The sequence below is a fragment of the Mercenaria mercenaria genome, chromosome 19 (assembly GCF_021730395.1).
Source record: "Mercenaria mercenaria strain notata chromosome 19, MADL_Memer_1, whole genome shotgun sequence".
NCBI lineage: Eukaryota > Metazoa > Mollusca > Bivalvia > Venerida > Veneridae > Mercenaria > Mercenaria mercenaria.
This window is the reverse complement of record NC_069379.1, coordinates 43474585-43490220: the sequence shown is the minus strand read 5'-3', so window position 1 is coordinate 43490220 and position 15636 is coordinate 43474585. Positions and strand designations below refer to the sequence as shown.

The 15636-nt window shown below is 37.8% G+C and overlaps 1 protein-coding gene across 1 annotated transcript in view; it reads left to right on the top strand.

The window, feature by feature from the left end:
* The window catches only part of LOC123542197 (uncharacterized), a 44662-nt gene extending 29326 nt beyond the window's left edge, over window positions 1-15336 (top strand). Inside the window, exons 6-8 of the mRNA XM_053531520.1 lie at window positions 1286-1393; window positions 6018-6225; window positions 11464-15336. Coding sequence (XP_053387495.1) covers window positions 1286-1393; window positions 6018-6225; window positions 11464-11735 — 588 coding nt within the window. The 3' untranslated portion in view covers window positions 11736-15336. The remainder of the gene's footprint in view (window positions 1-1285; window positions 1394-6017; window positions 6226-11463) is intronic.
* Window positions 15337-15636: the final 300 nt, after the last annotated feature.

Here is a 15636-nt window from a genome sequence, read left to right as displayed (position 1 = left end):
TAACTTGGCATGAATGTGTACCACAGTAAGACGACGTGCAATGTGCAAGACCCAGGTCCGTAGCTCAAAGGTCAAGGTCACACTTAGACGTTAAAGGATAGTGCATTGATGGGCGTGTCCGGTCCATATCTTTGTCATCGATGGATGGATTTTCAAATAACTTGGCATGAATCTGTACCACAGTAAGACGACGTGCAGTGCGCAAGACCCAGGTTCGTGGCTCAAAGGTCAAGGTCACACTTAGACGTTAAAGATCATTTTTCATGATAGTGCATTGATGGGCATGTCCGGTCCAATTCTTTGTCATTCATGCATGGATTTTAAAATTATTGGGCATGAATGTGTACCACAGTAAGACGCCGTGTCGCGCGCAAGACCCAGGTCCGTAGGTCAAAGGTCCTAAACTCTAACATCGGCCATAACTATTCATTCAAAGTGCCATCGGGGGCATGTGTCATCCTACGGAGACAGCTCTTGTTTTTTTTTTGAAACACTGTTTTGCAAGAAGCACTCTCCCAGTGTTTTGAGTATACAAGAAGTTTCACACGTCCTAGCCAGACTTTAACTCGCCCAGTGTGAGCAGGCAAGTGGAATTTTACACCTTGCTCCTTCTTCCAGTATAGGACATCCTGATGAGTTCTTAGCTCACCAGACCACAAGTTGCCTGAGTAGAGCTGTTTTACATCACCCACAGTCTGTTGTCTGTCCAGCTACATTTGCTTCTAATTACATCTCTTCAACAATTTGCTGGAAAACAATAAGACTTTGTACAGATGTTGTTTGGTGTTACCTGCTTCAGATGTTGTTCAAACAGTTCCAGTTTATAGGGAGGGGCCTCCGTGGTCAAGTGGTTAAGGTCACTGACTTCAAGTCATCTGCCCCTCACCTGTGTGGGTTTGAGCCTTACACAGGGCATTGAATTCTTCAGGTGGGAAAGCCATCCAACTGGCCTACGGTAAGTTGGTGGTTCTACCCGGATGCCCGCCCATGATGAAATAAATGCACGTAAGGGCACTTGGGTTCTTCCTACACCATCAAAGCTGGAAATTTGCCGTATGACCTAAATTGTGTTAGTGCAATGTAAAACCGAACAAAAAATGGGAAATGAAAAAAAAAACCTTTATAAGGGCTGCCAGAGTTATAAAAAAGAGAATTTTCAAACAGCATCTTCTTAGCCTGATTTTGAAATCACTTCATAGAACCTTCTACCAAGACCATTCAAATTATTCTGATTCGTCAAAAAAAAAGATGTTCAATATGTAAGTTTTCTTATACCTTGCTGTAGGTTACAGATGAGGCTATGTCCGAAATAGTTATGGGCTGCCCAGACATGATGTATCTCAACTTAATGTGCTGTGGAATAACTGATAAAGGAGTGAAGTGCATTGCCAAGGTAACTAAACACTTCTTTCTTTGTTGGGTTTATAGGCAATTGCCAAGGTAAGAAAGAGGCACTACTTTCTTTGTTGGGTTTAATGGCACTGACCTCCAGATTTTGACTAAAAATGATCTTTCTTAAGAAATAAAGTTTGCTCATATTGTAAGTTTTAGAGCATGAATTTTTGTTGCTAGACTATCTTGAAAATGCCAAATCAAGAAAAAAAACTATGCCTGAGTGTGGAATGGAATAGGGGTCGCTGCTGTAATAAAACATTTCCTGCATTCTTGACCAAACACGGAGTAATACCTATTTGTACCCCCCGACAACAAAGTTGTAAGGGGGGGGGGGGGGGTATACTGGTTTCAGGTTGTCTGTCTGTCTGGCCGTCTGTCCGTCTGTCTGTAGACGCAATCTTGTGCGCACCATCTCTCCTTATCCCCTTGATAGAATTTAATGAAACTTCACACAAGTGATCAGTACCAACAGTAGTTGTGCATGGGGCATGTTAGGTTCTTTTAGATTTTTTTTTTGCAGAGTTATGGGACTTTGTTTTTTTGTTACTATACTATATACATAGACACAATCTTGTGCGCACCATCTCCCCTCATCCCCTAGACACAATTTAATGAAACTTCACACAAGTGATCAGTACCAACAGTAGTTGTGCATGGGGCATGTTAGGTTCTTTTAGAAAAAAAAATTACAGAGTTATGGGACTTTGTTTTTTTGTTACTATACTATATACATAGACACAATCTTGTGCGCACCATCTCTCCTCATCCCCTTGACACAATTTAATGAAACTTCACACAAGTGATCAGTAACAACAGTAGTTCTGCAGGGGGCATGTTAGGTTCTTTCAGAAAAATTTTTTGCAGAGTTATGGGACTTTGTTTTTTTTGTTACTATACTATATACATAGACACAATCTTGTGCACACCATCTCTCCTCATCCCCTTGACACAATTTAATGAAACTTCACACAAGTGATCAGTAACAACAGTAGTTGTGCATGGGGCATGTTAGGTTCTTTCAGCGACAAAAACTGCAGAGTTATGGGACTTTGTTTCTTGTTAACATACTATGTACATACAGTCTGCATATGCAATCTTGTGCGTGCCTGATCTACCAAACCCTTACACACAATTTAATGAAACTTCACACAAGTGATCAGTACCAACCGTAGTTGTGCATGGTGCATGTTACATTCTTTTAGATAAATATTCTGCATAGTTATGGGACTTTGTTTTTTGTTACTATACTGTATACATACAGTCTATACATACAGTCCACATAATTATGCAATCTTGTGTGCGTCAAATTACAATGTACTGTGTCAGTGCATGCGGGGGGTACATTCATCACCTTTAGTGATAGCTCTAGTTTATGGTGTTTTAAAGCTTTATAGTGAAAGCTGTTTACTTCCAGTACACTGTTACAAACACTTTTCAATTTTGAATGGAAAATTAGTGAAAATAACTAATTCTTATGGGTTTACTTAACATATTATCTGTCAGTAACTAAGTTTCAAATCCGTCTTAAAATAGCAATAGTTTTCTGATATCTAAACATTTTCTTTTTATTTGTTGTCGTACAATCTGGAGGTTCGTGCCTTTAAAGTTATAACAACATAGTTTTCGTGGTTTTGGTCATTGGGTGTAAATTCGTTGATGTCAAATTTCGAAGATAACATTACGGAGAAGCTTATTTGTTCCTTGAGATTCAAGTGAATTAAGGTAACCGTGGCAACCTCGGAAAAATGTGCACCACGAATATCATTGATTCTCCAGGAAGAAGGTGAAGACAGTTTTCTAGAAATAATATATACTTAACAGTGCTTTGTCCTTAATTCTAACATGATCCAGTTCATTTTCTAACACGATCCAGTTCATTTTCCTCTTAAACAAAGAAGGCTGAAAACAGTGAATTATTATACAGCAATTCACTGTTCTGGCATCACAATTACTACGTCATAGCGTCAAACAGCATAGCTGCGCGCTGGAAAAGAAACCGATTGAAAACGGGCCAATATTTAATGAATGCAGTCAAGAATATACTTTAAAGTCATAGGTAACATGTTAGAATGGAAATAGTATACCTCATTTAGTGATTTGTTCTTGAATAAAATCATTGTTTGTCATTCAGATGCATATTATCATATCACGAGGGCTGTGCCCTCGTGATATAATTCCTTCGCATCAGAACTCCAAACATTGGTTTATTCAGCGACAAATCACTAAATGAGATATATTATTTCTTTAATAAAATCATTGTTTTGTGTTCAGATGCAAAGGACTTATATCATGAGGGAGTATACTGATACACATTTGGATGACAAATAATGATTTTATTCAAGAGAAAATCAATGAGATATGTTATTTTGATTCTAACACGTTTTCAATGAATATTACCTATATTTGAAAATAACTACGAGGTATTTATCTGTTTCGTGTGGTTTCCTTTGTCCATGTGTTGCACAGTAATGTACAGTTTCAGTTAGAAAGACAAAATGGGGTCAGGTTGGAAAGACGTAATCTGCATAGTTTTCTCAGTAAATACTGACATGCCTATTTAGATTGTGTTTGTCATTCTTTCATTGAAATGGTTCTGTATGACTTTACTTTCCAAAGATAAAGTAATTTGCGTCTTGTTTGCATAAAATTTTAATATTTAGTTGGGTTAAAGTGTTGTAAATGCATTATGTTATAAACAAATAATTGATTAGATACATTCTGGCTAAATTTAGCAAAGGTTTTATCGATAATTTTAGTGAAGTGGTAATCACCCTTATGAAAGTAAAGACAAAATGTTGTTGTTGAAAGGGGAAGTACTCCTGCTGTCTTGTTAATCATGTACATGTATTTTACACTTTCGAGTTACACCACCATCATGTATGATAACTTAGTAAAAAAAAAAATAACTGAAATTATTCTAACTTATTGTTAATCATGTATTTTACACTTTTTGAGTTATGCCAACATCATGTATGATAACTTTGTAAAAAAAACATAACTGTGAAATCATTCTAACTTATTGATGTATGGGGGTCTCTTTGGCCGAGTGGTTAAGGTCACTGACTTTGAATCACTTGCTACTCATCGATGTGGGTTTGAGCCTTGCTTTGGGCGTGAACTCTTCATTTGTGTAAGCCATTCAGCCGGCTTATGGGAGGTGGATGGTTCTACCCAGGTGCCACGAATCGGATGAAATAATGCACGGAGGAGCACCTGGGGTCTTTCTCAAACGTAAAAGCTGAAAAGTCACCATATGACCAATAATTGAGTCAGTGTGACATTAAACCCAATAAAACAAAATTGTTGATAGGTTCTATATTTTTCTTTTTAATTTTAGAAGATAAGTAATGGAACTTTGTCTGAATGTTGAGGTTTACTTTTGTTGACTGGCCCCAGTTTCACAAAAAAACTTAAGTAATTGCTAAGATAAGCCTGTTATTTCAAATGCTTGTGTTTGCCCTTTATGCCTCTTTACTGTTGACATTTTCATCTATATCAGAACCAAATATGACTGTGTTATAGATCAAGAAACGATAATTCTGATTTTACAGAAAGTGATGTATAGAAATGAGAAATATACTTAAACAAATACTTGTTTGTTATATGGTGCTTAAATATAAATATCATATTTGCGTGACGGAAAACAGTACTACAGACAAATACCATTAACTGTAGTATACTTTAGCTATAAGTGCATTGTTATAGAAATGAAATCAACATTAAATAACTTTAGCAGTAACAGAATTAAAAAAAAACAACAGACTTAACTGAGTGATTACTTTACTTTTTTTGTGAAATAGGGGTGGACATGAAATCTATGAAAAATAGTCCACCATGAACAGTATTATGCATCGAGTTAAAAATAGTACATGTACATGCTGTATACATGTAGTATAAGTGTGTACTTCCACTATAAATCTGACTGTTTATTTAAACAATTGACTCTTACTGCTTGAGAATTCATTATGAAAGTAGCACTACATACACAATTAATTTATATATTTAGTCAAGTTTAATATATTAATTTTGATGGGGATTTTCTACATTTGAAGAAAATACATATAGACGGAATATTTTAGTGACCGATGACTATTGGATATCTGTAAGAGCACCTCTCTACATGCAGAAAAGCTGTCAAGTTACTGTCAATTGATGTCACGTTTTGGGTGGCTATTTCATGGCGACCTGAATTTGTTGACTAAGCTTTTGAACAGAAAATAAATGAGATTTTAAGTTAAATCTATTTCATGAGGATTTTCTACATTTAAAGTAAATATCTAATTGAAATATGAAATTTGCTAGAAATTTGGGTAAACTATCTTCAAGAGTCTGTATTTGTGAAATCACTCACAGGCCCCATCTAACGGTATCCTTATGGTATAGCATTTAATATATAGTTCTTTTCTTACTATATAATACTATACCATGGGGATACCGTTAGATGGGGCCTATGAAATCACTGAAGCATTGAAAATCTGTCATACAGTTATTAACTTTTGGATATGAAATGATATTCACAAGAAAAAGAAAAAAAATACCTAGGCTGATAAAGCCATGGCCAGTTTTACCTTTTAAAGGGAATGTACATGTACTAATTTTGTACTCCATGTTTTCTATTTCAGTTGTCGAAACTGACCAATCTAGACCTGTCTAATTTACCTCGTTTGACCTCAGATTCTGTTGTGTACCTGTCAAAGTTCTGTAAAAATCTACAGTGTATAAATGTCTCCCTTAACACAATGATGGATGATTGGTGCATTGCTCAGCTGGCTAAGAACCTTCCAATGTTGAAAAGGCTTTATTGTGTGTCCTGTAGTATCTCAGATAAAGGTGAGTAGTGCAGATCATTATTGAAACATCCTGCAGCCTCTCAGATAAAGGTAAGTGTTGTAGATCATTATTGAAACATCCTGCAGCCTCTCAGATAAAGGTAAGTGTTGTAGATCGTTGTTGAAACATCCTGCAGCCTCTCAGATAAAGGTGAGTAGTGCAGATCATTGTTGAAACATCCTGCAGCCTCTCAGATAAAGGTAAGTGTTGTAGATCATTGTTGAAACATCCTGCAGCCTCTCAGATAAAGTTAGGTGTTGTAGGTCAGTGTTGAAACATCTTGCTGCCTCTCAGATAAAGTTAGGTATTGTAGATCATTGTTGAAACATCTTGCGGCCTCTCGGATAAAGTTAGGTATTGTAGATCATTGTTGAAACATCTTGCAGCCTCTCAGATAAAGTTAGGTCTTGTAGATCATTGTTGAAACATCGTGCGGCCTCTCGGATAAAGTTAGGTATTGTAGATCATTGTTGAAACATCTTGCAGCCTCTCAGATAAAGATGAGTTTTAAAAAAGATAATAGGAAAGAGCAGTTTCTCAGAAGCACACAGCACAAAAAACACAGCCTCAGAGCCACGCATTTGCAATGTAGGTCCACAAGAAAAAGAAACCGTAGTGGAAAAATATTACAGACGGGTTGCTTCAAAAATCTAACAAATATATATAAATTTATGCCAAGTACAGAGGGAGAGGAAGTGTTAAGGGGTAAAAAGGGGGATTGGGGTGGTGGTTGTGGAAGGAAGTTAAAGGGGAAAGTAGAACAAGGATGAATATACAAATGAAATACTACGTTCCTTAATCACAGATACACTACAATGTAAACCACAATAGCTCAGACATTCATGTACCAGAGATAAACACACAACCACACCCAACTAACTAACATAAAAAACAGACAAGTCAGATACAAGAACACAATAGGACACCGCTTTAGACTCGCAAGCACACAAACGCACCCTTATAAGCAGGAAATAGCAACAGTGTGCGGCCTTAGGATTCCGGTAGCCAAAATAAAGGGGATCCAAAAAATAGCTCGAACTAAAGGGGAGGTCATTTTAGCTTATCAGATTTTTAGCTTACCTGAGCCAAAGCAGAACTCTGGATGCCATGGCAACCGAAAGGAAAACCTTAAAAAGCCTAGAGCCTTTATTTTTGGCATGTAACATCATCTAATGGTCCTCTAATAAGATTGTTCAAATTGTGCCCCTTGGGTGTAAAGAGGCCCTGCCCCGGGGGTCACAAGTTTTACATGGACTTATATAAGAAAAAACTTTAAAAATCTTCTTCTCTAAAACCACAAGACCTAGGCTTTTGATATTTGGTATGTAGCATTGCCTTGTAGTCTTCTACCAAAATTGTTCATATTATGCCCCTGGGGTGAAAAGAGGCCCTGCCCTGGGGGGTCTCAAATTTTACATAGACATGTATAGGAAAAAACTTTAAAAATCTTCTTGCCAGAAACTGCATGTCATAGGCTTTTAATATTTGACATGTACAGTTTTTCACACCAATCTTAAAACTGACTCTCAGTGACCATGAATGTGACCTACTGACCTACTTTCTAATATTTTAGCATCAGTTTGCCATTTTAAACATGTGGCTCATATTACTCAGGTGAGCGATTCAGGGTCATCATGACCCTCTTGTTTTATTAGCTCACATGTCACAAAGTGACAAGGTGAGCTTTTGTGATCACGCAGCATCCGTCGTCCGTCCGTCCGTAAACCTTTGCTTGTGAGGTCACTTTTTTCACGGGATCTTTATGAATGTTGGTCTGAATGTTCATCTTGATGATATCTAGGTCAAGTTTGAAACTGGGTCACGTGCCTTCAAAAACTAGGTCAGTAGGTCTAAATATAGAAAAACCTTGTGACCTCTCTAGAGGCCATACTTTTCAATGGATCTTCATGAAAGTTAGAATGTTCACCTTGATAATATCTAGGTCAAGTTTGAAACTGGGTCACGTGCCGTCAAAAACTAGGTCAGTAGGTCAAATAATAAAAAAAAACCTTGTGACCTCTCTAGAGGCCATATTTTTCAATGGATCTTCATGAAAATTGGTCAGAATTTTTATCTTGATAATATCTAGGTCAAGTTCAAAATTGGGTCACATGAGCTCAAAAATTAGGTCACTATGTCAAATAATAGAAAAAATGACATCATACTCAGTTCAAAACTGGGTCATGTGGGGACAGGTAAGCGATTCAGGACCATCATGGTCCTCTTGTTTATTGTCATCACTTTATCGGCATCGGCGTTGGCGTTGCCTGGTTATGTTTTATGTATATGTCAGCAATTCTCTGATGATATATAGGTCAAATTAGAAACTGGGTCAACTGCAGTCAAAAACTAGGTCAGTAGGTTTACAAATAGAAAAACCTTGTGACCTCTCTAGAGGCCATACTTTTGAATGGATCTTCATGAAAACTGGTCAGAATGTTCACCTTGATGATATCTAGGTCAAGTTTGAAACTGGGTCACATTCCGTCAATAACTAGGTCATTAGGTCAAATAAATTTTAAAAAAACCTTGTGAACTCTCTAGAGGCCATATTTTGCATGGGATCTGTATGAAAGTTGGTCTGAATGTTCATCTTGATGATATATAGGTCAGTTTCGAAACTGGGTCCACTGCGTTTGAAAACTAGGTCAGTAGGTTAAAAAATAGAAAAACCTTGTGACCTCGCTAGAGGCCATACTTTTGAATGGATCTTCATTAAAATTGGTCAGAATGTTAATCTTGATAATATCTAAGTCAAGTCTGAAACCGTGTCACGTGCCATCAATAACTAGGTCAGTAGGTTAAATAATAAAAAAACCTTGTGACCACTCTAGGGGCCATATTTTTCATGCGATCTGTATGAATTTTGGTTTGAATGTTCATCTTTATGATATCTAAGTCAGGTTTGAAACTGGGTCAACTGCGGTCAAAAACTAGGTCAGTAGGCCTAAAAATAGAAAAACCTTTTGACATCTCTAGAGGCAACATTTTTCAATGGATTTTCATGAAAATTGATCTGAATGTTCACCTTTATGATATCTAGGTAAAGTTCGAAACTGGGTCACATGTGGTCAAAAACTAGGTCAGTAGGTGTAAAAATAGAAAAAACCTTGTGACCTCTCTTGAGGCCATATTTTTCATGAGATCTTCATGAAAATTGGTGAGAATGATCACCTTGATGATATGTAGGTCAGGTTCAAAACTGGGTCACGTGCCTTCAAAAACTAGGTCATTGGGTCAAATAATATAAAAACCTTGTGACCTCTCTAGAGGCCATATTTTTCAATGGATCTTCATGAAAATTGGTCAGAATTTTCATCTTGATAATATCTAGGTCAAGTTCAAAATTGGGTCACATGAGCTCAAAAATTAGGTCACTATGTCAAATAATAGAAAAAATGACATCATACTCAGTTCAAAACTGGGTCATGTGGGGACAGGTGAGCGATTCAGGACCATCATGGTCCTCTTGTTTATTGTCATCACTTGATTGGCATCGGTGTTGGCGTTGCCTGCTTATGTTTTATGTATATGTCAGCTTTTCTCTTAAACTATCAAAGCACTTGCTTTTAAACTTGCAGAACTGGTTCACCACCAATAGCCGACTCTTTACAGAAAGAAACGTAACTCCAAATTGCTTTTTGCAAGAATTATGGCCCCCTTTGGACTTGGAAAATTTAAGATTTCTTAGTTAAGTATTGTGTGCATTTAGGTCAACTTTTCTTGAAACTTGCAACTCTTGTTCACCATCAGAAACATAACTCCATCCTGAAATTTGGTAGGGAAGTTGATCATATCTAACAGATGAACCCTATTAATTTTGAGATCAGTAGGCCAAAGGTCAAGGTCACAATGAGCTTGAACAGTTAAACTGTTTCTGGACGGTAATTTGAGAACGCTTAGTCTTAGGATCACGAAACTTAACAGGGAGGTTGGTCATGACCTGCAGATGACTTATATATAAATATTGATTTTGAGATCAGTAGGTCAAAGTTCAAGGTCACAGTGACCTATAACAGTTAATATTTCTGGATAATGACTTGAAAATGCTTGGGTTTAGGATCACGAAAATTAATAGGGAGGTTGATCATGTTTGTTTGTTTGTTTTGGGTTTAACGCCGTTTTTCAACAGTATTTCAGTCATGTAACGGCGGGCAGTTAACCTAACCAGTGTTCCTGGATTCTGTACCAGTACAAACCTGTTCTCCGCAAGTAACTGCCAACTTCCCCACATGAATTATCAGAGGTGGGGTACGAATGATTTCAGACACAATGTCTTTTATCAAATCGTCACAGAGAACATACGCCCCGCCCGAGGATTGAACTCGCGATCCGGCGATCCGTGGACCAAAGCTCTCCCTACTGAGCTAAGTGGGCCAGCTAATGACTCCTTTGGTTTTGAGATCAGTAGGTCAAATGTCAAGGTCAGAGCGACTGGGAAAAGTTAAATTTTTCCGAACGATAGCTTGAGAACGCTTGGGCTAAGGCTCATGTAACTTAATAGGGAGGTTGATCATGGCCTACAGATGACAAGTATTGATTTTAGTAGAAGGTCAAAATGTGACACAGAACAGTTAACGTTTCTGGACGATGACTTGAGAAGGCTTTGGCCTAGGATCACAAAAATTAATAGGGAGGTTGATCATGACCAGATGAATACACGAAGGTGGGGTGGGGAGGGGTTCGTGTGCTACAAGCACTTATTTCTTTTGATGCTAAAGAAAAAGTACTGATCTATATGCTGTGTTTGTGGGGCTGTGAAACCCAAATCAGATATAAAAATCTTACAATTTAATTTTTATGTTGACATATTGATGTGTAATACACTTGTTAAACCAAGCTTTGCAGGGAAAAACTGTATGTCCCTTCATGTAATAGCAACATGATGAATTTAGCTGTGGCAGATGTCTATAAAAATTCATCCGTTACGTGTATACAGCACTGTAGGTGGTCTAGTGGTTAAGGTGTTGGCTAGTCACCCAGGGGTCGTGGGTTCGAGCCCTACTGAGGTCAGGACCATTGCCTTCTCATATTACACTAGTACTGGGTTTTCCAGGAAGCAGACTATAGCCATGACAAACTAGTATAAACTTAACTAAACTACTTGTTTTTAAGTCTCAACCTTTCGATTGTATAAATTGTAATGCCAGGTGTAATGCCATTTGGAATTTTGACACTCCATTTATTAGAATCGCTTTTAGATTGATGACTTTAAACTTTGTTATTGTTTCTTTTCAGGACTTGAGGATATTGCTGAGTATCGTCCAACACTAGAAGCTCTTGATGTTGGCTGGTGCCAAGCAGTAACAGATCGTGGTGTAAGAGTGATTTCCCTTGCTTGCAAGCATTTGGACTACTTTGGTCTTATTCGTTGTGACAGAGTTACCATAGAAACAATAGAAGAATTAGTGCTAAAATACCCTAGAATAAATTATTCTACCTTTATCCTTGAATCAAGAAAGTTGTTAGAGAGAGCTAGAAAGGAAGGGTACCAGTTTAAGCTTCCTTGAATGCCTCCAGATTTTTATGCCCCTGACATCTACTGATGCGGGAGGCATATAGTGATTGTCCTGTCCGTCCGTTCGTTCGTTCGTTCGTCGTTCGTCCGTACGAGGTTAACCAAATGGGACCGTTTCGTCTAGCATCAATACCCCTTACTAGAATGCCTTGATACTAATGCAGATGTAACCTGTGACCTTTCCTCATCTTTAGACATCACCTGACTTCAGTTTGACCTTGACTTTGACCTCATTTTGGACTTAGGTTGCTTTATATGGGCCATCTCTTGGTTAACCAAATGGGACCGTTTCATCTAGCATCAATACCCCTTACAAGAATCAATTGATACTAATGCAGATGTAACCTGTGACCATTCCTCATCTTCAGACATCACCTGACCTCTGTTTGACCTTGAACTTGACCTCGTTTTGGACTTACATTGCTTTGTATCGACAATGATGCCACCGGGGGCATCAAGCGTTTATTGAAATCAGCTTCTTGTCTTTTTATGCCCCCGAAGGGAGGCATATAGTTTTTGAACCGTCTGTCGGTCTGTCCGCAATTTTCGTGTCCGGTCCATATCTTTGTCATCCATGGATGGATTTTCAAATAACTTGGCATGAATGTGTACCACAGTAAGACGACGTGTCACGCGCAAGACCCAGGTCCATAGCTCAAAGGTCAAGGTCACACTTAAAGGTCATATTTCATGATAGTGCATTGATGGGCGTGTCCAGTCCATATCTTTGTCATTCATGCATGGATTTTAAAATTATTGGGCATGAATGTGTACCACAGTAAGACGACGTGTCGCGCGCAAGACCCAGGTCCGTAGCTCAAAAGTCAAGGTCACACTTAGACGTTAAAGGTTATATTTCATGATAGTGCAATGATGGGCGTGTCCGGTCCATATCTTTGTCATTCATGCATGGATTTTAAAATAACTACGCATGAATGTGTGGCACAGTAAGACGATGTGTCGCGCGCAAGACCCAGGTCCGTAGGTCAAAGGTCCTAAACTCTAACATCGGCCATAACTATTCATTCAAAGTGCCATCGGGGGCATGTGTCATCCTATGGAGACAGCTCTTGTTTTTCAAAATTTAGAAAGTTATTTCATTAGTAATTGCAACAAAAAGAAAACATTAAATGAATCTGTGCATTTAGGAATTGTTCATCTACAAAAAAATCCCTAACATAATCAGATATGCAGAAAACTTCCAATCAAGTTCCAATAGTAATAGTAAACGTCCAATTTCATTGCACTGTTACATGTAAAAATATTATTCATGAGACTATATGGCCAAATTTATCTTAAATGTCCATACCATTGGTTATTCATAGTATAAGTATTAGAGATAATTTTCATATTAATTGGGATTTTTAGCTCACCTGTCACAAAGTGACAAGGTGAGCTTTTGTGATCGCGCAGCGTCCGTCGTCCGTGCGTACGTGTGTCCGTGCGTAAACTTTTGCTTGTGACATCTCAAGAGGTCACATTTTTCATGGGATCTTTATGAAAATGGGTTAGAATGTTCATCTTGGTAAATTCTAGGTCAAGTTCGAAACTGGGTCACGTGCCATCAAAAACTAGGTCAGTAGGTCTAAAAATAGAAAAACCTTGTGACCTCTCTAGAGGCCATAATTTTCAATGGATCTTCATGAAAATTGGTCAGAATGTTCACCTTGATGATATCTAGGTCAAGTTCGAAACTGGGTCACGTGCCTTCAAAAACTAGGTCAGTAGGTCTAAAAATAGAAAAACCTTTTGACCTCTCTAGTGGCCATATATTTCAAAAGATCTTCATGAAAATTGGTCAGAACGTTCATCTTGATGATATCTAGGTCAAGTTCGAAACTGGGTCACGTGCCATCAAAAACTAGGTCAGTAGGTCAAATAATAGAAAAACTTGTGACCTCTCTAAAGGCCATATTTTTCATGGGATCTGTATGAAAGTTGGTCTGAATGTTCATCTTGATGATATCTAGGTCAAGTTCGAAACTGGGTCACGTGCGGTCAAAAACTAGGTCAGTAGGTCTAAAATAGAAAAACCTTGTGACCTTTCTAGAGGCCATATATTTCACAAGATCTTCATGAAAATTGGTCAGAACGTTCACCTTGATGATATCTAGGTCAAGTTCGAAACTGGGTCACGTGCCATCAAATACTAGGTCAGTAGGTCAAATAATAGAAAAACCTTGTGACCTCTCTAAAGGCCATATTTTTCATGGGGTCTGTATGAAAGTTGGTCTGAATGTTCATCTTGATGATATCTAGGTCAAGTTCGAAACTGGGTCACGTGCGGTCAAAAACTAGGTCAGTAGGTCTAAAAATAGAAAAACCTTGTGACCTCTCTAGAGGCCATATATTTTATGAAATCTTCATGAAAATTGGTCAGAATGTTCAACTTGATGATATCTAAGTAAAGTTCGAAAGCGGGTCACGTGCCGTCAAAAACTAGGTCATTAGGTCAAATAATAGAAAAAACGTTGTGACCTCTCTAGAGGCCATATTTTCCATGGGATCTGTATGAAAGTTGGTCTGAATGTTCATCTTGATGATATCTAGGTCAAGTTTGAAAGTGGGTCACGTGCCTTCAAAAACTAGGTCAGTAGGTCAAATAATAGAAAAACCTTGTGACCTCTCTAAAGGCCATATTTTTCAATGGATCTTCATGAAAGTTGGTCTGAATGTTCATCTCGATGATATCTAGGTCAAGTTCGAAACAGGGTCATGTGCGGTCAAAAACTAGGTCAGTAGGTCTAAAAATAGAAAAACCTTGTGACCTCTCTAGAGGCCATACTTGTGAATGGATCTCCATAAAAATTGGTCAGAATGTTCATCTTGATGATATCTAGGTCAAGTTCGAAAGTGGGTCACGTGCCGTCAAAAAGTAGGTCAGTAGGTCAAATAATGAAAAAACGTTGTGACCTCTCTAGAGGCCATATTTTTCATGGGATCTGTATGAAAGTTGGTCTGAATGTTTATCTGGATGATATCTAGGTCAAGTTTGAAACTGGGTCAACTGCGATCAAAAACTAGGTCAGTAGGTCTTGAAATAGAAAAACCTTGTGACCTCTCTAGAGGCCATACCCTTGAATGGATCTTCATGAAAATTGGTCAGAATGTTCACCTTGATGATATCTAGGTCAAGTTTGAAACTGGGTCACGTGCTTTAAAAAACTAGGTCAATAGGTCAAATAATAGAAAAACCTTGTGACCTCTCTAGAGACCATATTTTTCAATGCATCTTCATGAAAATTGGTCAGAATTTTTATCTTGATAATATGTAGGTCAAGTTCAAAACTGGGTCACATGAGCTCAAAAACTAGGTCGCTATGTCAAATAATAGAAAAAACGACGTCATACTCAAAACTGGATCATGTGGGAAGAGGTGAGCGATTCAGGACCATCATGGTCCTCTTGTTTTATATTCCACGTATAACCTTGTTTAGGCGACTAACCTTAGTCATGTTTTAATTGTTATGAATTTCATATGACATTGTGCTGTTGAAAATTCATAAACCAACACAGTTTTGTCAAAACATTGTGCCAAAGAGATTTTTATATGACTATGTATTTTGTTGAATAAAAGGTTTATTTTTTATCTACTCACTTTGTTTTTGTTTATAACTGCAGAGCTTTTTGTGCTTATACAGTGCACAAAAACTACGTAGGAAAAGTACACTCTTAACTAAGGATACTTGCACCCCAAATAAGAATGCTTTTTGCTGGTAGAAAACCAAGTTGTTTCACCAGAATATAATAATTATTACAGTTTGCTTTTGTTACGGGCCTACTTTGCGATGCATGGCTCAATATGTCTGTGTTTCGGGTGTACTTTGCTTCCGGGAAATCGATCCTGACCTTTGATTTGTATAAAGATTTATCGTTGATTAAAGGAATAAAAG